The 26,689-nt window shown below is 30.8% G+C and overlaps 2 protein-coding genes across 3 annotated transcripts in view; one reads left to right on the forward strand and one right to left on the reverse strand.

Annotated features, from left to right (window-relative positions):
• The window catches only part of LOC108910341 (activin receptor type-2A), a 38,411-nt gene extending 20,324 nt beyond the window's left edge, over positions 1-18,087 (reverse strand). Inside the window, exons 1-2 of the mRNA XM_018714913.1 lie at positions 17,859-18,087; positions 17,378-17,647 (exon numbers count right to left, since the gene is read on the reverse strand). Coding sequence (XP_018570429.1) covers positions 17,378-17,612 — 235 coding nt within the window. The 5' untranslated portion in view covers positions 17,613-17,647; positions 17,859-18,087. The remainder of the gene's footprint in view (positions 1-17,377; positions 17,648-17,858) is intronic.
• Positions 18,088-19,837: 1,750 nt separating this feature from the next.
• The window catches only part of LOC108910338 (methionine aminopeptidase 1D, mitochondrial), a 20,738-nt gene continuing 13,886 nt past the window's right edge, over positions 19,838-26,689 (forward strand). Inside the window, exons 1-5 of one of the 2 annotated variants that reach the window (XM_018714909.1) lie at positions 19,838-19,999; positions 20,250-20,333; positions 20,404-20,620; positions 21,905-22,096; positions 24,794-25,055. In XM_018714909.1, the coding sequence (XP_018570425.1) occupies positions 20,278-20,333; positions 20,404-20,620; positions 21,905-22,096; positions 24,794-25,055 (727 nt within the window). In that variant the 5' untranslated portion in view covers positions 19,838-19,999; positions 20,250-20,277. Of the gene's footprint in view, positions 20,000-20,029; positions 20,334-20,403; positions 20,621-21,904; positions 22,097-24,793; positions 25,056-26,689 lie in introns of those variants that run through there. The other variant, XM_018714910.1, reaches the window with a different exon arrangement.

The following is a 26,689-nucleotide window of genomic DNA, read 5'->3' on the forward strand; positions in this document are numbered from 1 at the left end:
GAAGAATAATGAATTCCCCGACTTTTCCCCGGTATTACCGGTTTTCCAGGTCACTACGAACCCTGTAGGAGTAGATAAAATAACTGATAAACTTGTGACAACAAACATATCAATATGTCACTAGATTATGTAAAACACTTGCAATTAACAGATGACAAGTTTTTTAAGGAGGTTTATCGGGTACGGAGGTACGTCTAAAGTCTAATGAGAGTTTCTGTAGATTCGCTAGTGACTAAAGTAGTAAGCCTTTAGATTTGGCAACATTGCACTTGGCTGGCTTTGTTTGGATGCCTAAGCTTGAAATATATATCATATGTCACACCTGCTAATTTCAAATAATACGCTACTTCGAGAACCGCGGCGTTGCCGCTATCACGCATATGTAAGATAAGTTAGTTAATGACAGCAGTTTGAAAGAGAATTATTATAAATTATGTATTTTACAAGTACCTAATTGATTTCTAATAGCTGTCATACGGTTCCTTAGATATCGGTTTCCTATTTATACAAGTTGCTTTGGAAACTGTTCGTCAATTGTTGCGCATTCTAAGTGGAAAGACCAAAAAATCTGCATTCTCACAAGATTCTGTACTAAATTGTGAAAAATTATTTTATTAAAATCTCGTCTTTTAGGTATCCAAACTGGTCATAATTTTTTTTGAGGATTTTCTTCATATTAATAAGCATATATTAATTTTTTTATGAATATTTGTTCGTCAATTCCAAATTAGATAAACCTCCTTAAACCATTGGCAATTAATGGAGTTATTGCAGCAGATTTCTTTTTGCATACTTTGGGTTCCAATAAAATAACCGGACCACTCAATTTACCAATAGCTGTTCAAGTAGTTTAGGTTACATAATAATAGGCAATGTTCCCATTTCTGCTTCAAATATTTTGTACAATAACTGAACCCTCCATAGAATAGGTTTTGAGAAGTAGAGATGTGTGAGAATTTATTTTATGTAAAGAGTAGAAATTTTTTTTCTTTTGTAAGTAAATAAATTAAAAGATTCTCTTCGATTAAAATTCAATTATTCTGATATTAATAATAATTTAAAACAAAGGAGTATATCATTTGTTTCTTTAGTACCAGATGATATTCCTCATTTTGCAATATTTAAAGAGTGTTAGTATGCCAGTGTGCGTGTTTTCGATGCCTCTGTAAAAATTTCTATAATTGTTTGCAAAACGATGTCCTAAATAAACAACTGGATAGGAACAAAGCTAAAGTTGTTGATACTGATTTATACAGGGTGGTCCGAATTTTATGCAGGAAACTTCGAGGGCAGATAGATCTCTTTAAAATAGTATGTGTTTGCTTTATAAATATTGGTCTGGAACGGCCTCGTTTTAGAGATACAGGGTGTTGAAGTTGTTAAAAAAAATTGATTTTTTATTTATATCTCCGGAATCTATTAACCGATTTCAATAAAATTTGGTACAGATAATGTATGATAGTAGGTCTTATATTCCCTAAAATATGAGCTTTAAAGGTTCAACCAGTGGTGTACAACCTACGCCACTATATTTTTTACAAGTCATTGTAACTGATTTATATTCTAATGCACAAAATACGTAAAAATCGTGACTTTAATTTTTTTCCTAAGATTCGCCGTTCTCAAGTTATTCATACCAATACAAACACTTTTGTGTGTTTTAGCAAACACTTTTAACCATAATATTACGAGAATATTTATGTTTATGCTTAAAAGTAAGTGCAATTTGTAAGCACATCAACAAAATTCTTTCTACATCACTTGTGAGGTAGTGTTCCTGGCGTGTTTTAGTTTTCCCTGGCCTGGAGGCCTAATTCTCTTTACAAATAAGAACAATTCAAATCAAAATAATAATAAAAATGTATTTACCAAGCAACAGCAACTAAACAAGAAACAAAATTAACATTACGTATTTACAACAATTGTTCAAAATGCGAACCACCCACATCGATAAATTTCTGACATCTATTATACACGAGGAAAATTAGCAAAAATAAAAGACACTCGAAAAAAGTCGTATCCACGAGATTATTGTAAAATTGTCTAAAGGAACATAATACAAGACATCTCTCATCTCGCGAGTCAAAAACTTTTTAGCTAACTTTTCTATTCAAACAAATAAGTGAGGAACAGTTTTTTCACTTTGCAGGGAAAACCATCAATTTTAGAGAAAAGTGACTCATAGACAGCTTCTAGGGAGTAAAATTATCTACAAAATGAGACTTGTTAAATTAAAATCGGTTAATAAACAAAAAAGTTATTGCAAAAAAAAACAAGAAAGGTGCCCATTTTTTAATTTGTTTATAACTATCGCTTTTATTGTTAAAATTTTATAAAACCTATGACAAGTTGAGGGTTTTGTCATATGTTATGTTCCTTTAGACAATTTTACAATAATCTCGCAGATAGGACTTTTTCGAGTAAAAATTTAATTTGCTTGGTCTATTAATGGAATGAATTGAAGCTAATGTCATCTGGTGGTTTTCTTTTAATTCAATACACTATTCGTTGCAGTAGTTGTGGTCTTGTATCCGTTGGAGTAGAATAAACTTTACTTTTCAGATAACCCTAAACATAGAAGTCCAGGGGATTTACATATGGCAATCGGGCTGGCCAAGACACTGGACCCTCTGCACAATTATGGTTGACATTGGCATTTGGTCTTCTACCTATCCATCGCTCCATATAATTTTCATTAAGCCATTCTTATATTATTCTCCCAGAATGCATCCATTGTATCCAGCTATTTTGTCATATATTTAATGGAACATCCTCTAATAATTCAAATAGATGGTTTTCTAGAAAGTTTAGAAATGACTGGAAAGGACCCCGCACTTTTCTTATGGGAAGTGGCTTTCGGCCAATTTTCTTGAAACTTCGCAGGTTGATAGTTTTTAACATGTAGATCAAAAGTCTCTATGGGCACAAAGCCCTAAATCCACCCCTTCCCCCCAAAGAGCTGCCTCCAAGTAGCGAGGGGAATTTAACTGATTTCTGCATGTAAAACAATTTATTTTTTTAATCAACCCAACGACCCCAAACAATCACATTTTTGACTATCAAACTACCCCACTTGACCCCGCCCCCCACGAATCAGCCTACAGATTTTTCAGGATACTGTATTTTATAGTTGCACGTATATTTTTGCATGTATTTTTTCATGCTGAATTCGAATCTGCAAATCAATTTTACGAAATCGGGTCAGAAAAATTGTCATTAATTATATTAATTAATTAATTGTTTATATTTTAAGAAAAAATATGTATTTCAAGTAAAAGTTATTTATTTTGACTAAATCTAAAAAAAAGTTTTTGTTTTTTCGAAAAAGTAATATTCAAGCTGTAAAATGCTGTTAAACTTAACACACGTGTATATCTACAGGTTCGGAAAGTCCTCATGGTACATCGACCGTTACGTGAGAGCGTAACGTAAGTCATAGAAATCCGTGCGATAGACAAGCATGGTTACATTGAAGACGTTTCATAATTTGAATAGTCACTCCCACTTCTAACCCAAAACGGGCGGTGACTATTCAGATTATGAAACGTCTTCACTATAGCCATCCTTGTCTATCGCACGGATTTCGTTACTTTACTTTATCGCTCTCATGTAAAGGCAGATGGACCATGTGGATTTTCCAGCCCTGTATAGCTATCATATGTATACTCTGTGTTAAACTTTGGTGGCGTTTTAAAGATAAAACATTGATTTTTCGAAAGAAACAGAAGAATAGTTTTTTTAGATTTCATTGAAATAAAAAACTTTATTTGAAACTTTTTTTCATAAAATGAGTAAACTCCCCAATGGGAGTCAGTTTTTTGGGGGGAAAGAGTGGATTTGGGGCTTTGTACCCATTGAGACATTTGATCTACATGTTAAGAACTATCAATCTGCGAAGTTTAAAAAAAAATGGCCGAAAGCCACTTCCTATAAGAAAAGTGCGGGGTCCTTTAGGTGGGGTGACAAGAAGAAAGGTCCACAAACTTTATTGCGAATTTCGAGCCACACGTTCACAGAAAATTCGTGTTGAAAAAATCTTGTCCGAATTTCATGTAGATTGTGACCAAATATGCAGATTGTGAAAATTCACTACCTCTCGCCTTTGGTAAGTTGTTCTTATTTGTAAAGATAGTGGGTTAGGCTTCCAGGGGAAACTAAAACGCTTAAGGAACTCTACCTCACAGATGGTGTGGAAACGAGTATAAAGAATTTTGTTGATGTGCTTACAAATTCCACTTACTTTTAAGCATAAACATAAATATTCTAGTAATATTATGGTTAGAAATGTCTGCACAAGGGGAATGTACTGGTATGAATAACTTGAAAACGGCGAATCTTAGGAAAAAAATTCAAATTACCTTTTTTACATATTTTGTATATTATAATATAAATCCGTTACAATAACTTGTAAAAAATGCAGTGGCAGTCCAGTTGCACACCACTGGTTGAACCTTTATAGCTCATATTTTAGGGAATGCAAGGCCTACTATCATAGATTATCTGTACCAAATTTTATTGAAATCAATTGATAGATTCCTAAGATATAAACAAAAAATCAATTTTTTTAACAACTTTAACACCCTGTATATCTAAAATGGGGCCGTTCCAGACCTGTTTATAAGGCAAACACATATTATTTTAAAGAGACCTCGAAGTTTCCTGCATAAAATTCGGACCACCCTGTATATAGATGATTGAGTAGTAAGCACATCTTCAACAATACAGGCTGTAAAATTTTATTGTGTTATTGGGGTTTTTCTCGGCCAGAGGGGTTGCTTTAATTAAATGAGTAATAAGTTGATATGTTATTAGAAAAAGTTTCTGAAAAATTTTGTTTAATTAAAATGGTACAATTTACCAATAGATTTTTATTCATTGCAAATATTTCGAGTAAAATTTGTACCAAAAGAAATATTTTGTTAACATTAGTTCGCATATGGGAGTTTAGGCTTTTTGTTGCTATTATACTTTATGTCAATATTTTATAAAATAACTTTGGATTTCAAAAATTGATTGAGATGAAGCGTTACCAGTACATATTAAAATGTTATATGACGTGTTACATAAAAGCTTGTAAAAATTCGATTTGCCGCTTGAGTATAATGCTATGGTTTTTATAATAGTAATAATAAGAATAAAGTCAAGCAACGCTGATCGTGGTTAGTACTTGAATGGGTGACCTTCCAGGGAAGGCTCTGGCGATGCTCGCCCACCTTCTAGTGGCCTGTATGATGGTGTATTCACAGAAGCTATACAAATTTAGGCCAGATTTGTGTAGAAAGATATAACATCCCTTGGAAAGGATGTAAAGCCGTCGGTTGCTCGTGTAAACAATGTTAGGCAAGTTAAAGGTTCCTACCCTATGACAAAGTGGGGATTTGGCAAAATTTCCAGGTTGGGGGTTGCTTGTCTCCTGGCGTCGGTGTTTAGCCATAGTAGCAGTAATAGGCTGACATAAAATAACCTAGAAAGCAAAAGCAAATAACGATTACATTAAAATAAATTTATTGTGTGCAAAATCCATAGTAGATCCTCTTAAATCTCATAAAATACTCTCTTGGTAAAACTATTGACAACTATAACTAATACATGTTCATCTCATACTAAAATAAAATATGTTTACGCACTTTCCGACTCAACAGTAGTTTTGGGCTGCATTGTTAGCTCTCCGCATAAATGGAAAACTTTTGTTGCTAACAGGGTGTCTAAAATTCAGTCGTCTGTTCCAAATGCTATCTGGTTTTATGTAGATAATAAAAACAATATCAATTGTCTTTTTCATGGATTGACTCCCACACGATTATTGGTTATAACCGGTTGGTTGTTCAGACCTTGTTAGCTTCAGCTAAATTCGGACCAACAACCAATTCAGTGCATTATAGAAAATAAAGTAAACACTCTTGAAGAAAAAATCTTTGCCATTTTTCCTGTAGTAATTGCCAAAGATAATCAAATGCGTAATCAGTGTATGTTGTCAGATTTATAAGAATTTTACAAATTAATAAAATTATTAGCAGATTTATGAAAAGCCGAATTAGGTCTAATATACAGGGTGTCGCGCTTAAATGTGTAAAATGTAAGATAAAAATAACTGTAATGCTGCTGTTTTTATTAATGCAACTCACGGCCAACTAGGACGCGGTTTTTTGACGTCAAAACAGCTAATTGGTATTAGCGATTCTTTTCCAAAAAACAGATTACGTATTCTCATTCAGCATTCCTTAAAATGTCATCACCAAGTTTCATCAAATTCGATACATCTTGAGACGAGCACTGGTTGGCCGTGTATTGCATTAATAAAAAACAGTAGTATTACAACAGATAGAGTTTTTTTAGCCTACATTTCATAAAAAAAATTCAAATCGGCCAAAAAAATAAAGAAGTTATAGGCTTGTATTACATTTCGGGGCATCATGGAGTGTTCGCCTGAAGATGTATCGATTTTGATGAAATTTGGTGGTACGACGTTTGAAGGGATGCTGAATAAGAATACGTAATCTGTTTTTTGGGAAAAAAAATCGCTAATACCAATCAGCTGTTTTGATGTCGAGAAAACGCGTTTTAGTTGGCTGTGAATTGCATTAATAAAAACAGCAGTATCACAGTTAGGTAGTTTTTTTTGCCCTACATTCCCAAATAAAAATTTTTAAAATCGCCCAAAAAATAAAGAAGTTACCGGCTTGTATCATATTTAAGCGCGACACTATATATCAAGGGTCGGCAAGTAATTTTAGGTGCGGTCCGGATACTTTTAAAAATTTTTAACGAGGTCCAGAAAAAAATTCATATTTCTTACAAATTCTCATTTAAACTCAAATTTAATCTGCTTACTAACCATTAAGAACTCAAAACACTCACACAATTGTAAAATACTAGAAAAAATGATAAGGTTGACACTCAAACGTACAAAAAACATTTTTTAAATAATTTATTTGAGTAATTTATACTTTCAAAACATTTTTGGCGGTCCAGTATTTTACCTTCCGCGGTCCGGACCTNTCGGGGCATCATGGAGTGTTCGCCTGAAGATGTATCGATTTTGATGAAATTTGGTGGTACGACGTTTGAAGGGATGCTGAATAAGAATACGTAATCTCTTTTTTGGGAAAAAAAATCGCTAATACCAATCAGCTGTTTTGATGTCGAGAAAACGCGTCTTAGTTGGCTGTGAATTGCATTAATAAAAACAGCAGTATCACAGTTAGGTAGTTTTTTTTTGCCCTACATTCCCAAATAAAAATTTTTAAAATCGGCCAAAAAATAAAGAAGTTACCGGCTTGTATCATATTTAAGCGCGACACTATATATTGTCCAAAAAATACATTTTTCAAAGATCTTATCTTTTGCAAAATAAATGAACATATTCAGTCACTACACTAATTTCATCCATTTCTCGGGAACAATAGTACAAGAGTTAGGTTAGATTAGGTTAAATAAGAAAATGCACAAATTATTATCAGAAAAAGCATTGCTTTATTATGGCCTAAAAGATCATTTTGATCGTTTATATTTGCATATTGCACTGAATTTGTTGTTATCGCATATAAAGCAACAATATTGGATATTGTCTGATAGAAATGTTATTTGTAATCGCATGAGAAAATGTAATTAAGTGTTGTTTTAAATTTCAATGAAAACTTACATTTTCCCAAGTGGAAAACTGTCCCAAGAGTTACAGAAACTAAACTATTTCCAGAAAACGACACAGATAATACTGGTCTCTTTTATATTACCATGATGCAACATAGAGGTATTAAAAGTCAGAAAGCATATACATGTTTGTTCGTCTATTTGGCGACAAAAACAATCCACTAAGAATCTGCTTCAGATATATTAACTACTATATTTTTTGGATGTTTTAAAATTCAGTATAGAAGTATAGAAGTGTTACACTATACAAATTTCAAAATTAACAATTTTGTTTGATTACCACAAATAGTGTGTTTTGTCAAACGCATTTCCTTCTTTCCTTTCCATCTTACCCTCGACAAGATAGAAAATCAATTGCATTTGCTTTCTTTTTTATTATACAGTCCACTTGAAAGGCGGACTTAGGCCCCATCCATGTGCTTTTAGGCACTACTAAGAAAAATTCAATTTTATGTTAAGTTAGTATTTTATGCATGAAATTCATGAGATTTCATTATCAAAGAAAGGAGAGAGTTTATTTTTCCAAATTTATTTGTAAAAATTCAAATGATACCAAATTATCAACTTGATAGATTTGATAACTTGTGTAAATTATTTTATTTATGGATGCAGACCATATTTAACGTAATTATTTGAAATTTTGCATCATCACATTGATAGTTTATCTCTACAGGGTGGTCCGAATTTTATGCAGGAAACTTCGAGGACAGATAGACCTCTTTAAAATAATATGTGTTTGCCTTATAAACATAGGTCTGGAACGGCACCGTTTTAGAGATACAGGGTGTTGAAATTGTTAAAAAAAATTCATTTTTTATTTATATCTCAGGAATATATCAATCGATTTCAATAAAATTTGGTACAGTTAATCTATGATAGTAGTCCTGGTATTCCCTAAAATATGAACTCTAAAGGTTTAACCAGTGGTGTACAACTGGACAGGGTCACCCTCCTTTTTTTATAAAAAAAATCTACGCCACTGCATTTTTTACAAGTTATTGTAACGAATTTATATTCTGATGCACAAAATATGTAAAAAAGGTAACTTGAATTTTTTTCCTAAGATTCGCCGTTTTCACGTTATTCATACCAATACAATCTCCTTGTGCGGACATTTCTAATCATAATATTACAAGAATATTTATTTTATGCTTAAAAGTAAGTGGCATCTGTAAACACATCAACAAAATTCTTTACACTCGTTTCCACACCACCTGTAAGGTAGAGTTCCTTACGCGTTTTAGTTTCCTCTAGAAGCCTAACCCACTATCTTTACAAATAAGAACGATATAAAAATAATAATAAATGTACATTTACCAAAGGTGAGGGGTAGTGAATTTTCACAATCTGCATATTTGGTCACAAGAAAATACTCAGGAAATTCGGACAAGATCTTTTCAACACGAATTTTCTGTGGACGTGTGGCTTGGAATAATTCGCAATAAAGTTTGTGGACCTTCTTGCCACTTCGTCTAAATTTCCAGTCATTTCTAAACTTTCTAGAAAACCATCTATTTGAATTATTAGAGGATGTTCCATTAAATATACGACAAAATAGCTGGATACAATGGATGGTGCTCCTATGCATTCTGGGAGAATAATATAAGAATGGCTTAATGAAAATTATATGGGGTGATGGATAAATAAAAGATCAAATGCCAATATCAACCATAATGGTACAGAGGGTCCAGTGTCTTGGCCAGCCAGACTGTCATATCTAAACCACCCAGACTTCTATGTTTGGGGTTATCTAAAAAGTTTATTCTACTCCAACAGATACAAGACCACAACTACTGCAACGAATAGAAGACGGGTGTAATGAATTAAAAGAAAACCACCACATGATATTAGCTCCAATTAATTCCATTAATAGAAGATGTCAGAAATGTATCGACGTGGGTGGTTCGCATTTTGAACAATTGTTGTAAATACGTAACGTTAATTTTGTTTCTTGTTTAGTTGTTGTTGCTGTAAATATATTTTTATTATTTTTATTTAAATTGTTCTTATTTGTAAAAAGTATTAGTCCTTCAGGGAAAACTAAAACACGCCAGGAACACTCACAGGTGGTGTAATAAGAAGTGTAAATAATTTTGTTGATGTGCTTACAAATTGCACTTACTTTTAAGCATAAACATAAATATTCTTGGAATATTATGGTTAGAAGTGTCTGTCACAAAGGGATTGTATTGGTATGAATAATGTGAAAATGGCGAATCTTAGGAAAAAAATTAAAGTCACCTTTTTTACGTATTTTGTGCATTAGAATATAAATCTGTTACAATGACTTGTAAAAAATGTAGTGACGTAGGTTTTTTTGTAAAAAAGGGGTGACCCCTGTCCAGTTGTACACCGCTAGTTGAACCTTTAATGCTCATATTTTAGGGAATATAAGGTCTACTATCATACATTATCTATACTAAATTTTATTGAGATCGGTTAATAGATCCCGGAGGTATAAACAAAAAATCAATTTTTTTTAACAACTTCAACACCCTGTATCTCTAAAACGGGGCTGTTCCAGACCAATGTTTATATGGCAAACACATATTATTTTAAAGAGATCTATCTGCCCTCGAAGTTTCCTGCATAAAATTCGGACCACCCTGTATAGACTATAGTATAGCAATAGACAGATGTTTTCTGAGAATAGTCAATATTTATCTGTATTATTTTTATCTTATACCTGCTACACATTCTCACAGTGCGAAAAGCAGATTTTCAATAATAAAAAATAACTTTAAATAATATATATTACATTTGAATGTACAACAAAATGTATTTTAGATTACTCTCTTAGACTGCAATATATTAAACCGTTTAATAAAGACAGAATGTGTTACAATAACAGTATTTACTAATTACTAAATTATAAAAAAACAAAAAATACATTGACTGTAAATTATAAAAAACTGAAATGAAGAAAAAGACGGTAAAATTCTAGTACTGGAAATGTTATAGCCTGAGAGTTTTATCCATCTTAAAAAAAAATCAGTTAATAGCCTACTTCAAAATTATTCATTTGGTGTATCTGGTGTGGTAAATGTTTTTTGCTTTTATTTTGATTTGACATGTCCTAACATCTTGCAAGTGACTAAGAGCAATACTTGAAAAATCAATCCCACAAAGAAGTTTTTGTGAAGTGTGAGCCATGTGTTTGTTTAAGAGGGCCACTTGTTTGGTAGTATGTATATCTTAATGATGCTTCTACATATTATGCCTAATTGACCTTACAGTCTTTAAATTATCAAGAGCATTTATTTATATAATAAATGATGAATTTAAATGGCTACCTGAAATATTTTCAAATTACATTAAAATGGTAATGTAGGTTAATTAAGTTATTAAAAAATCATAGTAAAATTATATTTAAGTAAAGAAATACATCAAAATAATGTGCTAAATCGCAAGAAACAAGCAATTTATTGCTATATCTTTGAAATGACGTGTTATGGTTATCTTATCAACTGCTGACATGAATCACTATTTTCCACGTAATTAAATAAATTAAATTTGTCGGACTCACTTTTTTTAATATGGTACTAACTATAGAAAAACAGTGCTAAGTTTATTACCAATTTTCATTAGTTGAAAAAATATAAATAATTCGTTTTTATTAAACTTTATCATCCTGCATCTCGAAAAGGAAGGATATTTGGAAAAATGCTCGCATGAAAAAGCCAATTTACTTTAAAAAGTACCAACACATACTTTCAGGTCCGATATTAATCTAACTCACCCTATATATTCAACTTCCAGTACATATTTTTGTTATAATTTTCCAGATCGTAATGAACATGGGAAATTAATTTATTTTAAATTAAAATTTAACTTATTTTGCAGAAAGTTGAAAAGAAGGTGAAGTGTGATAATTTATAATACTTATAATTTATCATGAAACAAAATCGAGTCAAAAAAGAAACATGCAGATGGACAAAAACTACTTTTCTTCCTATGTACTTAAGAAAATCCACTCATGGATAATGGACATGCGTTTGAATCACTGATATGATAGAATCAGTTTCTGATAATTATTAATCAGTGTCAGACATCAATAATTATTTCGCTTGGTAATTATTTTAAAACGGAGATCCTGTACAGATAACTAAAACAGTTCAATAGTAATTATTAATAATCTCTGGTATTAGTTTTAATTACTAATACATATGTATTTATATTTATATGTATATTATGTTTTCCTATTTTTCTTTAGAGTTTTTGTGAAAAATATCTTGATACAACTATTACTTAAAAAAAACGAAGGAGCAAGAAGTTTTTCAGTATACTCAACTGTGGATTTTTTGATTTTGTAAATTTTATCATTAAAAAAAAAAAGGGATGTGAACTGCACAATATATTATGATAACTGAAAAAAATGTCTAATTATTAATTAATTCAAAATGATTTTATAAGCAAATAAACTCTTTACAGAGGTAGGAATTAAAATAATCCTTATGTTTGTGAAATGACGTCCCCTGTGAAGTACCTTGTATATTTAATTTTAATATAATTCGTAATAAAACATTGTTTCAGATATACTTACATAAATATTACGGTGCTTCGTTTGGAAAAAAAAATTTTTTTTGCTCCATTGACGAAATACAAATATGTACATTAAACTGAACATTGCAAAAAAGTTCTTACCAAATTTCAGCTCTTAATTTTAATTACATACTCGTTATTTGATTTTTAAATTTTCCACGTTTGTTTAAATGTAAACCTAGTTTTTTTTTAATTATCTATACAAGGTGTTTGTAAATAAGTGCAAAATATTTTAGGGGATGGTTGCCGAAGTTATTTTGTGAAAAACAGTGCTTATAAATGTAGGTCGAAATATGCTTCGTTTCCTAGATACAGTGTTTAAATTTTGAAAAAACACTTTGGAGGGATAAATATGCATTTTTTGGGGTGATCCAAATATTTCTACTTTTAATAAAAAAAAATGGACGGTACGCCACAGACTTTTTCTCGTTTTGATATTTCTTTAGAAATTCGTCATCAATTCTGAATGAAATTGATCTCTTCAATTTTTTTCGTAGGATGCACCTTTTTTGAGGAAAAAAATAAAACATATTTTATTGTAGGTTTTGTAAATCTTTTATTTAAAGGTGCAAGTAGACATATTCGGATCACCTCAAAAAATGCACATTTAACCTCTAGTTTTTTAAAATTTCAATTCAATATTTTTAAAACTGAAATAATTAAATGAAATAAAAAATTTAAATTTAAACACTGTATCTCGGAAACGAAGCATATTTCGACCTACGTTTATATGAACTTTTTCTCACAAAATAAATTTGGCAGCCACCCCATAAAATATTTCGCACTTATTTACGAACACCCTGTATATCAGTTGCATTTCATGTTGATTTATTGTCCTTAATCGATAATTATAGGAGAATCTTTGTTCTCTGAAAGTGCCCACAGTATCTATCCGAATTGGACGGTTTCACTACTACAAAGTTAATTTGTATCGAATTTTTCATTTTTCTCATAAATGACTAGGATTTGACTTGCAGCAAAACGTACTTTACATTTTTATATTAAATTAGATTTTGATGTTTGTCGAAATTTTTCGAATATCCCTTTATCTGTTTTATTGCAAGAAGCGTGCATTCTTCGATTTTCTCGAGTTAAGTCTCATATATTTTTTAAATAACTTGATGAAGTTACTGTCAGTGTCATTTTTATTGATTTATTCATTGACTACTAGATAAGAACTTAAAATTTTAAATTTCAAATTTTATATGCTAACAGGATTTTAAATACCGTTGACTTTGAGTATGACATGTTATATAAAAAATGTTTAGAATTAAACAAAGAATCAATAAATTAATTCAGATATAGGGTGTTCCATTTAAAAAATTATACTTTTTGATCTACCCTGTATACTAATATGTTTGATCAATTTTCAAATACCTGTGCAAAAAGTACAGAAAAAATCCTATAAGCTCACATTTTTTACAAAATGTTACGCCCCAAATAAATAAGTTAAGGTGGGTGGACATTATAGAAAACCACCACCTATTATGTACATATTAGTAAAATTATTGAAAACTAGCAATAAAAGTTCTCAAAAGAATTACATTTTATTTTAATAAAAAACAGAAGAGTAATAATTTAATACAGAGACATAAGTGAATCCTACACTTTTAAGAAAAAGAAAGTATTTTATATAGGGTATCCGCAAATTTCACCGACAACGTTTGACTGCACATTCACGACGATAAATAAACCCGATCTACGAAAAAAAAGTTAAATAAAAAATTTTTGGTTTTTGAGTTACAGGCCTTCAAAGTTGTCAAAAATAAAAAAAAATAGTTATATTGTTGACAACTTTGAAGGCCTGTAACTCAAAAATCAAAAGGTTTTTATTTAACTTTTTTTCGTATATTGTATTTATTTATCGTCGTGAATCTGCAGTTAAACGTTGTTGGTGAAATTTGCGAACACCCTGTATATCCTGTAATTAGACTTACACGAATAAATTTATATTATTATTATTATTATTATTATTATTATTATTATTATTATTATTATTATACGAGGTTTTTATTAAAAAATGTATATTCATTCCAAAAAGAAATTAATAAAAAATGTCATATATTTGGTTACAAATTAATATGCTAGTAACTGTAAAAACAGAATCAGGGTTACCTTTTTAATATAGTTTTTATTTGTCCGTTCAATTACTGCCTAATAGCTGTTTTACATTGACAATTTATTCATGAATAAATTGACGAAGTTCTTCATGAATTAATTCACAAATTTATTGGTAAACAGTGTGGTTTTACACTGCTACAGACTTTGTCAAGTTTTTTGACGTATGAATCAGTTCTACCAATGAATCAAAGAAGCAAATAAATTTCAAAAATGTCACCTTTCCACTCATAATTGTAGTGATACAACAGCGGTACCGTTCTGACACATATTATATAAATATTAGTTTTTGTAAGTAACAAATCAGTAAAAACAATGCAAAACTAGTACGACGCCACACAATTATTTACATATTCCAATAACATAACCTCATTACTGATCTGAGGCTGGAAATCTGTTGGGTTGGTACTTCCGAACTTCACGAAGAAATTGACGAAAATTAGAACATGCTCTAATTCGTCAAGAACTTGATGAATAAATTCATGAAGTTATTTGACAGCAGATTTGGTGCATTACACTTATCCAATTTCTTGATGAAGCGACTTCATGAATTAATTGATTAATAAATTGTCAATGTAAAACAGCTATAACTAAATGTTAAGTTAGGTTAGGTTGATTTTTATTTTAGTAAGGCATTTTTGAGTGTACATAGTTTAAATAAAATAAATAAATAAGGTCTTCATTTTATTTATCCTCATTAGCGGCTTCACAAGACAAATCCTTAGAAACAAAACCTTCTTATGTTAGTGCCACAATAATATTAGCCTTGAGTATACTAGAATGTAAGAAAAATGTAAATATCTGAGAAAATTGGAACTGTAACCCCTACAATGCCTATATCGGTGAAAAGAGAATTTAATTTTCTATATGTGGAACAAAAAAATACAGGGTGTTCCATTTGAATTTAAAAAGTTTTGTCAGTTTTAAGTTTTCAAAATGTAACATAAAAATGGGACACTTGGTATCATTTTCTTCAGGTAATCTTGATAGTGGAAGGTAGTGCATGTTATGTTCTTTTTGTGTTCTGAAAAGCAGGTGAAAGTTTCCAGAACAAAAAAACATAAAGGAGTTTTCGAAACGGTTACATATCTGTCAAAATTTTTATAAAATGTCAATTATCTTGAAAACGGTTAGATTTAGGTATAGTGAAGCTTTAGAGTTTTTGACATATCTTTATTCTATCTTATCGAAAATGGAATGATATATAGGATGTTCCATTTAAAATCGCGAAGTTGACAGCTACTTCCGGTATAACCGGAAGTGCTATGTTGATGGCATTATTTTCATTGAAGAGAGCATATCTGATAATCTTCGTAAACAAAATTTCAGAGTCATATTGTCTTCAGTTTCTCTGAATGTTTAACAGGCCACTTACAGTGAAGAACCCTGTTTAATCAATGGTATTCAATGGATGAAATGCACCTGCTGTCATTCGATCATTAAAGTGGGAATATCTCAAAACTGAAACAGTTTAATGATATCAAACAAGTATACCTTTTTTCTCTTAAAAATAATCAGCCTATCAAGTTATATATTCAAAATCCGGAGAGGGCTTATTTGCATAAAAATGTTATGATACTGAAAAATTAAGCTCAAACACCACAGTAGCGTAGTCGGTAGAGCATGCGGAGGTAAGCATTTCTCGGCCAGACTTCCTATTCTGATCCGGGTTCAATCTCTGGTGTTGGCACAGGCAATGTCGATGCATAATTGGTGTTTTAAATGTAGTCCCTTTCCATACAGCTTTTGGCTTTGGATTTGGAAGTTGTCTCTTTTTTGTAGTGTGTTTTATTTTTATGTTTAAACTTGGGTTTTTCATTATCAAAAATTCCCTATTCCAACATTTTATGCCTTTATCAGTAAAGGTGTCTAAATTATGGAATAAATTTGAATCTATCAAACTTTTAACGTCCTATACACTGTAAAACTAAATCCTTTTTTTATGTCCACAATCTACAGTTACCCTGTAATGTATTAATTATGTATAATTTTTTATTTTTCTATTCAATAAATTTTCTGTCAGAGATTCAGTTAGGTCAGACTGTTATCTTTTAAATTAACTCTCTTGTATGATAATTAAATCAGACTAATTTATTTACAAATGCTATTTAACATTAATATGATGAAACTTTCTTATTCTTATATGCATTGTCCTTCCTGAATTTGACAGCTCATGTCATATTTAAGGTTATAATAAAAAATGTTCAAGTATTAATCGTTTTTTTCATAAATTTCATATTTTTTTCGTAAATAGTTGGCATTTTGCTTTATTATTTTGCATTTTGCAGGTGCAGAATGGATGATATTTGAGGTAAGGTCACTGTATCAGTTTTCGACTATTCGGTAGATTTTTTTAGTTCGTCTTAAAAATTTCATAAAAAATTCTTCGTTTTGATATTAACTTGCCACAAATCTGATAAATAGTGATTAAAATCGTATTCCTATAAAAATTCCTATTTTCAACCACTCATATTGGATAATTTTACTCAAAAACACCTGAATTAAAGGATGAAAATAGAATCACATACACTGACAACAATGTAAAAAAAGGCCTTTTGGGAATATATTTTTACAATTATAGTAATATAAAGTTTGATGTGTATATCGCTATATAAGGGAAATATGTCTAAAAGATTGTGCTGTAAATATCTTATAAATAAATTAATATTGTCAGGCAACCAAATCTAAGGTCTATCTATATGTCCAAATTATCAATTTTTTTGGAGCAACTCTTAGAGTACCTACCTAAAAATTATTATTTTAATCTAGTTTGACTAAATCCGAGACTAAATCGGTTTGACCAAAATAATCAAGATTTACCCCTTGATGTCAAATTTGATATCAATCAGTTACAGAGTGTAGGTATACCCCATGTATACCTACTTACTAATAATTTAATAATAGTACATACCTATGAAACATTTTATCAAGTCAACTAATGATCATCATATCTTATTATTAATCAAATAATTTTAATAGTACTCTTATGTCATTTTCTAATTGTTAGTTGTTACTACACAAATTAATTATTAATTTCTGAATTGTGTTGCAATGGTTCAAGACTCACCCTGTGCCATAACATGCCAGCTTCCATTGGTAAGTTCCTGCCAAAGCGTGTAGCAATATTTACTTTTACATTTCTGGAAAACTTCCATCGGTATATTTTCTGGACCACCATCTTCAGCTATATGTGCAATAGATCCTTTGGAATTGGCACAGAAGATGTAATCATCTGGGTTTTCAGTAAAAACCTCAATAAGTAGCAAGGAACACACCAGAGTTAGAATGTTTAATTTCTCCATAATTTTTTATAGGTATATTTTTATTCATAATTCATCTGCAGACAAAAGACAATATTAAGTGTAAATTAAGATTTTAAATTTAGATTTGGGAAAATTTCCTTCTGTTTGTAAACAAGACTTTGTTATTGATTTTTAAATAAACAAAAATTGAGGGTGAGAACCTTTTTGCTCTGATCAATTATTTAAAAATAAAATACATAAACAAAGGTACGATAATACTCCCAAAATTATAAGAAGGCTACTGACCAAGTGTAGATATTTTGAGTATAACGTCAGGCACGATGCGAATTTACACAGCCAAATTGTTTGCGGAATAATTGCCATCTATCAGCTGAGACACATCTCTACTCGAATGTCGAACTTTTATCAGTATCACCTCCCGACTGAATATGAACTATGATCCCCAGGAATCGCTTTATAAACATAACTTCGAGATTTACTTAACAGTTAACAGTAAAACATTTTTTTCACAAGTTCCGTCGCCGCCTTCAGTTACATCACGTGACCACGGCGGAGGTGCCGTCTACACGACGCCGCTGAAAAGCTATGATGCCATTGTCAATTTTTCTTCGTCAGATCTCTATACAAAGACTCCTTCCCACAACGCGAGGTTTGGTGAGCAAATCACCTATACTTAAATCCATTTACCGGATGGCAAAGACAAAACGAAGTTTGTAGTTTACGCTGATTCTGGCCGAGTCAAAGTAAAAACAATGATTTATAGGCTAAATTTCGCGTCGTGGGAAGGCGCCCTAAAGCTTATTTATATCGTTGAATGAGAAATCTTCCTCGACGTTTATATTCGCCTTCCCACGGCGCGAAATTAGATGAGGCAGTCACCCATAGATCCAGCTGTCATTAGGGGTTTACGAAAATTGCCTAGTAGTAATCTCGACACAGCATTCTCTCTCTCTAAAGCCGTAAGAATAACAAAGACACAGATAATAATTTGAGCAACCAGTCAGTTTTCATCTTAGAGCATATACTACATGCTCTAAGGAAGGTTTTCATAAACACATATTGTTCTGCTTTGACTACCAACCACAAGTTCACAAGTATGAACTCGAGGCCTCGACTTGTCATCTTCCACATTGATTTACGGGCACTTGCTCGCCGAATTTCGATTCGTGAGAAAGGGCCTTTATCACTATCGGCGCGAATCCAACGAAACAAAATCAAACTTATTCTATATAGAAGCAGTTATACAAAAAAAAGAAATTATTTATAATTTTTATTTAAAATACCCATTATCCCCTCTTCGTCGTTAAAATGTAAGTAAAAATGTGCCATTTAACACTGGAGTGTAGATTATACAGGCATTTTGTAATAAAAAATGAATGTAATATAACAAAATTTTCTTCTTTTCAATCAGGAAGCAAGTACTTACTAAAAATTATTGTTTTTGTGCTAAACTTATTAAGTGAGACTATTATTTAAACATCTATAATAAAAAAATTATAACTATAATATAAATATAAGATTAACACAATAATTAACCAAAAATCGCATAATAAAGAATAACAAAAATGTATATAGTTATAAAGCAATATTTTGTGTATTCATTCATACTAATCTTGCTTTCTATAAGGCTTTTTTCGCGAGCGAAGTCGTATGTTGTAGTATGTGTAGTATGAGTGTCTGAAAGAGATTTAAACTAAAAAAATCGAGAGAGATAGAAATAGCTAAGTTTACAGAATAAATATTTTGTAAACTTTGGAAATAGTAACTGCAATTCAGATATTCACCAATATTCAAGGCTTTTTTTTGTGAGTGAAGTCGTATGTTATAGTATGTGTAGTATGACTGAGTGAAGAGATTTAAACTACCATAGGACAACTAAGATCAAAAGAGATAGAAATAGTAACTAAAGTCAGATATTCACCAATATTCAGTCGCGAAAAAAGCCGTATTGTTTTAAGTTTTAAGTTTAAAGTGACTAACTTTCCAATTTAGTGTAGACAGATTTTAAGCTTTTCGCCAATTTACTTAAACTTAAATAAAAGGAATTGTAAATAATGTTTTTATTTGACTGAGCTCTCAGAAAGGTTCAAATAAATGTTTTTTTATTTTATATGTTTGATTTACGAACAGAGCATGACTTGAGACTTGAGGTTCACCCTCTGCGATTAAATTAAAATTAAATTTTATTTTATCGATGTATGGTATGATGTATGTGGCAACGTTGATACATCAACAAATTGTCTGTCTGCATTCCCCCACAATAAGATGCACCAAAAACTTTATGGTGTAGGTACTGAATGACATTATTCAGAGTTGAAAACGAATGAAATCGATATAAATATTATAGATAAATCACAACTAGTTAAAGTGACTATTAATATCTCATAGGAGGTTATGTTTTAAATTTTAAAAAACCTGAAAGGTAGGTAGGTATCCAAATTTAAATCCAGGGCAGTTCTGAGATAACAGCGGTCGGTTAATTTAATAACAAAGCAGAATGTAAGGATATTTCCAAATAACTTACAAATTATGTAGTGATGCTGATAAAATTAGTAATTATTTTATAAGTAAATAAATAACCTTTATAGGAATTTCAAGTGACACTGTCACCGTAAAATTTTATAAGCCTAAAAATATAAAAAATAAGGCTACAGTGCTTTATCAGTAACATTTTAGCTACGACATACGTCAATACACAGGAATTATGAACTTGTGCAAGTTTTTTTCATCAGTACGTAATTTATATTGGAAAAAGAAAAAGTAAGTTTCGCAATGTTATTCACTTTAAGATCTATGAACGATTTATTTCGTCATTTTTACCTTTCTTTAGGCCTAGTTTGGGAAAGTACGTGATTGTGAAACCTGGAAAGGTTTCGCCTAGGAAATTTGTTCCAGACCACATTCCTAAACCAAGTTATTACCTTACAGGGGAACCCACAGAAAATATTGAACACCCAGATATTAAAAATGAGCAACAAATTCAAAGAATGCGCGCGTCCTGTCGGTTGGCGGCCAACATTTTAAAGAAAATTGGGGAAAATATTAAGGTTAGATACAAACTAAAAAAGCAGTGAGTGTCATTAGTTTTCATTAATTTTTTTACCTTAGGGTACTTATTTGTGTTTAACCAAATTGAAACCTATGAAGTACAATGTACTTGCAATGATTTAATGTTTTATTTTTGTTGCTCATGAAACAAATTTAAAATCTTTGTGTTGATATAACTATATAAGCCAAAGAATTAGGTACTCTACATATACATATGTATTAAATATTCTGTGACTACTCTGGACCTGCCAACCAAAGATGATGCCAAAAATAAACTATCTACAAAGTGTTCTACTAAAGACTGTAACACCTGACACCTTTGTAACGTTTTTAGTGTTTTTTTCCAGATTCATTCAAATTTTTATAAAAAAAAATGGAGCTTATTGAATGTAATTTATGCACACAAATTTTACCATCTTCCTAAAATGTAACACCTCAGCTAGAGACACTAGATACAGGTAAAAAATAATAAAACGGCAATTTAAAGAAAAATAGGATAAATTTGGTTAAATTTTCATTAAAAATTTGTCTGTGACAGTAATATTAAGTACTGAAGCCTGTATTAGACAAAATTACTAATAATCATCTTGCTTATTAGACTTTAACTTTTGGTTGGTTTATAAAAAAGTATTAGTACTAACTTAGCCGTAACTTAACCTTAATCTTAGTCCTAAAAAGTTAAATGTACAGAATGTAATGTATCGGTTTATAAAAATCTTAACCTTCTATCTTCTATACACTACATTTTGTACATTTAAATTTTTAGGATTAAGATTAAGGTTAAGTTAAGGCTAAGTTAGGACTAATACTTTTTTATAAACCAACCATTTATTTCACAGAAAAGTTAATTACTTAGTTAGGACTAAAAACTTACCCTATGGATTATATGTGTGTAAGCAGTAGATACATATACCTACACAGATGTAACTTTTCCTCTGAAAATTCCTCTCAAATATTATTTCCTTTACATTTGTCTTGATATTTAACTACAATTCCTGTAACAGACCTTGAAGAGAAACTTCAACTGATGTTTATTATTTACATTCACATGCACTGTGAATTTTAATAGCTATTTGAAAAATCTTTCTAATATTAAGCATATTACCATTTTTGTAGTATTTCTGAGAAACCTATAAATATCTGGACTGGAATTTAAGTAAATAAATTTATTATTTTATTTTATCAACAACCATTTAACTTAATAAATCCTTAACAATTTATGTTACGAAAAAATTGTTTTCATGTTGCAAAATTTAAATTTGTTTGCTTCTTTTTTTTTTTAGGTAGGTCAAACGACTGATGAAATAGACATTTCGGTATATGAGACATGCATACAGTGTGGCGCTTACCCTTCTCCCCTAAACTATAAGCATTTTCCAAAATCTGTTTGTACATCTGTAAATAATGTTGCTTGTCATGGGATACCAGATGATCGACCTTTGGAAGATGGAGATATCATTAATGTGGATATAACGGTATGGAAAATTTCAAGTTTTCCTTATAATTGCTTTTAATGTAAACAAGAGAATACAAAAATGCCTCTAGCAGTATACTAATACTAATAGTAAATAAAAGTAACCCTTACTTATTTTTATATTTTCCATAAACACTGATCCTCTTGAATACGTAGTGAAAAAATTATGCCGGTATCTTAACCGTGACAAATAATTTCTAATTTGCACTAGCTATTGTCTCAAGTTATTTATTTGTAGCATGGTTTAAGTTTTTTTTGTGTGGTATGTTTTAAGTGATTGTGATAGATATCTTTGTGCCAAAAAGAACAGTTAGGGTTTATTTTTTTAAACTATTTCTGCTTAACCAAAAATCGCACAATGAAAATAGCAGATGTTAAAAATATGTATTACTCTATTGTGCACTTCAATTGTACTCTGGTACAAGAATAAGAGTATGTCAATTTTTCAAAAAAATGATATTTCTACAGATAAGGTTTTTGAGCATTGGTTTTTTGCGGTTAAAAGCCCCCTCTTCAGTGTGTTTAAATGCCCAATTTTTTGTCCAGAATTTTAGAAAATCTAAACAAATTAGAAAAAATATCTCTCCACTGTATAAGTTATATAAGTTTTCTTCACAGAGTATAGGACAACTGACAATACAAAATAAGGAAAAAAAAGCACATTGAACATAATCGCATATGGTCGTTAAACATAATCACACCACACTTAATGCTTTAAGAAAACTATTAACACATGCATTAATCACAATAATCATTGAGTATCTTTACAAATTTGCTGCACAAACCAGGAACGGTACATTTTCTGATATTTACATGTTCTCTGTGATCTTTCAATGCAAAAAATTGAAGGAAGTTGCTCTAGTTTAGTGTTACGCTTCGTTACTTCCTGGATAGATCTACTTGTTCTATCATTGTCTTACTGAAAGTGTGATTTCTTCTAATTATCTAATAATTTTGTATACAGAAAAATGTTTTGAATGTTACTTATTCTTCACATCTTTCATCTGAGGTAAATTTTAAAATAACAATAATAACACTTTTACAGTCCATACAATATTTGTTAAGATAGAATTCCAAGGAAGGAACGGAAGAAACACACCTTTGTAACTACAAAATACTGTATGCACTGCAAGCTACTGTGGTGAACGCCATGCTGTCAATGTCTTTCTACCTTGTACGTCGAATGTGGTTAATTCCAAGAAAATTTCACAGGGATCTTGTTGGAATTCTGTCTCAATAAATATTGTATAGACTGTATATATCTCATTCTTTGTTATGTTTAACCAAATGCTATAGCAAAAAAAGATGAAATTAAAAATTATTTTTCCTTTCCTGAACAATATACATATTGGCGCTGATTCCCTTTTACATCAGGGCCTACAATTATTATAGTTAACGTTTTTAATCAATCTTTTTTTACTATTTATATTTGTAATGATATTTATTTTCTAATTAGGGTTATTAGTTTAAATTTATTTATTTGTGCTTTCATATCATATTGTCCTTTTCTCACTTAACAGACTTATTTAATTTATATAAATAAAAATTAAATGCTGTTCGTTGGTAAGCGTATCACTTGATAACAGCTGGACCGGTTTGGCAAATTTTTTTTTTAAATGTTCATAATAGTCCCAATTTTAATCATCTCTTAATAGGGGACACCCTATACATGGTGTTAATGATAAATTTTGTCAAACTATAGTGGCATATTATATGAAAATAATCAAGTTTTGCCCTACAAAAATTTTTTATAGGATGAGTCTCTACGGAGATACAAGGTGTTAAAAGTTGCAAATTTTTATATTAATTTTTCTGTAACTTCACCGATGTAAAAGATTGAGTGATAAAATTTGGGGGATGACAATTTTTTTAGTAGGGACTATTTTTTCATGGATAACTTATTCCAAAATACACTCCAGTGCCGTAGTTGTTGGGGGAGTAGGGAACCTTTTTTGAAAAAAAAATTGTAAGCCACTTGTCGGCACACACGTTTAATTTTATTTTATTGCATTATCTGGCTGTGTTGAGCCAAAGATATTGAATATTCATTGTGTGATCTCCCAATTGAATTAGATAGTAAAACTCATTAACATGACATATGTTGTATTGACAGTTTTGTTAATTTTGAGATATATAATTCATTCCCGTGTAAAAATATACAGAATAAAGTGATAGTTTCATGTTAACTAGTGGTTTAAAAACAGAATTGATACAACTGGTTTTTTAAATAATTTTAAATGTTTTTAAAATGTACAATCAATTTGTGGCACATAATATTCTTAGTATTCTTGTAAAATATTCATAAAATTTATTGGTCTTTAGATAATTGGGAAATCAAATAAGAAGATACTTAAGTACCTACGTTGCTATTTACCATTTTCTATTGATTGCTAAATGTGTAACAATAAACTCAATACCTAATATTTTTAAGAGACAGGGCAAAAGTTGATTATTTTCATCGGTAGAATATGCCATTAAAGTTTACGTATCATTAACATCCTGTATATGCTGTCCTACCTAAAATTACATTTTTATAAATTTGAACAGAACAGAATTTTTTAACAAAAATTACTTTTTTTTCATAAAATGAAAAAGTTTTCCCTTTTTACCTATCTTCAACTCCATCCGTGGATACACTGTATATTCCTTATAATTATTTAGTATAAAGTGTTTAGTAATAATAATTTTTTAATAAAAGGTATTTTATAATGGTTATCATGGAGACTGTTCCCAGACTTTTCTCGTAGGCAATGTTGACAGTGAAGGAAAAGAACTTGTCAGAGCAACAGAGATTTGCTTAAACGAAGCCATAGAGATATGCAAACCAGGACAATATTTTAGAGCGATAGGAGCATTTATAGAAGGTAGAGCACATCAACTAGGGTTTCGAGTAGTTCCTGCATTTATCGGACATGGCATTGGGCACTATTTTCATGGTCCACCAGATATTTATCATTTTAGTAAGTAATTTTTAAATATTTTTGACAAAATGTAAAATATTTATGTTCAACAGTGAGCAAAGTGACATATGCAACATCAAAGAATGAATTATTATTTCAAATATTTTGCAAAGCATAAATTCAATCTGTCTATTGGCAGAGTGTGAATCAGGGTGGTCCATTAATGTGACAAAATACAATCAATTCTGACATTATTTTACAGTGGCAATAAGGAATAAAATAACTATATTTTAAATTTATTTAATATCTTGTATATTGCATGAAAGAGTAGATTTGCATACATGAAAGGTGGTAGGTAATAGGCCAAAACGTAGGTTTTCTTGTAAATAAAACACCTGATACATATACAGGCTGTCCCAGAATAACATGTACAATGGAAGACCACAGGTTTGTGGACTTAAAGTAAGCAGATTTAGGTTAATTCACCTATATCCGAAAGCACTTTGTATGGCCGCTAAATGGCCTCAAAGTTTGTGAGAATTTTTTTAATTTTGTATATAACTCGAATACGTCGTAATCGATTTTGATTATTTTTGGACTGTGGACTTTTGTTTTCAATCTACACAGTTTGGTGTTATCCGGAGTGTTTTTTAAAACTCACAACTCCCACAAAATTGATGTGTGGTGATAATATCCGTTCATAACTTTGCCTCTTTCAGGCAATAATGACAATTATTTTTTATTTGATAGGTGATACTACTTGGAAGTTTTTGGGTCTCTTATAGAATTTTGATTAAATGAGTGGTTTGGGTACAAAAAAACATTTTTTAAATGTCTACATTATCTTGCCACCTATATTCAATTCTTAATGAGTGTTTACTACGACATGTTCATTTTTGGATATGGATACACACATACGACGCATTAGTTTAAAACATTTATGGCATTTTGGATATGCCTCCACAACTCAGTTCAGTGTTAGATGTGCAATCATGCACTGTTGTTTTCAGAGTGCCCCAAAGATAATAGTTGCAAGTTGTTAAGTCTGGTGAACGTACAGGCCAGTTAACAGGAACATTATCTTTTCTAATGATCCATCGACGAGGCAATCTTTGATTCAGATACTGCCGGACATTTACAGTGAAATTTGGTGGAGCGCTATGATGCATAAACTACATAGCTGTGAGAAATAACGGCACATTTTCTAATAACTCGAGTTTTGCAAAAATTCTAAATATAATTCACCAGTCTATTGGGTAGAATATTTAGTATATTTATCTTGGTATCTAAAAAATAAACATAATAGTATATTATTCAACGAGCGTATAATGATGGGTATTATTCACGAGGTGAAGTTTACGGCCACGAGCCGCAGGCGAGTGGCCTAAATCACCGAGTGGATAATAGCCATTATACGGGAGTAGAATACTATACTTTATCCACGACTACTAAATATTTTTGTTGAAGTTTTTTTTGAAATGTTTCGAAAAACATGGTATGTTAAGAAACAGATATACGACTCGCACAAATGAAGTCGCTGATGGCTCAGTGTAGATGCTCTTTCCCTTCCAACCGCGGGTCCCGGGTTCGAATCCGGTCTAGGAAAATTCACTTTTTTAATTTTTTTTTTAAATGTACAGCACTGAATTGAAAATATTTAGTGGTTTACACGATAAAATTTTAAAAACGGATTG

Source organism: Anoplophora glabripennis, unplaced genomic scaffold, assembly GCF_000390285.2.
Source record: "Anoplophora glabripennis isolate ALB-LARVAE unplaced genomic scaffold, Agla_2.0 scaffold459, whole genome shotgun sequence".
Classification (NCBI taxonomy): domain Eukaryota; kingdom Metazoa; phylum Arthropoda; class Insecta; order Coleoptera; family Cerambycidae; genus Anoplophora; species Anoplophora glabripennis.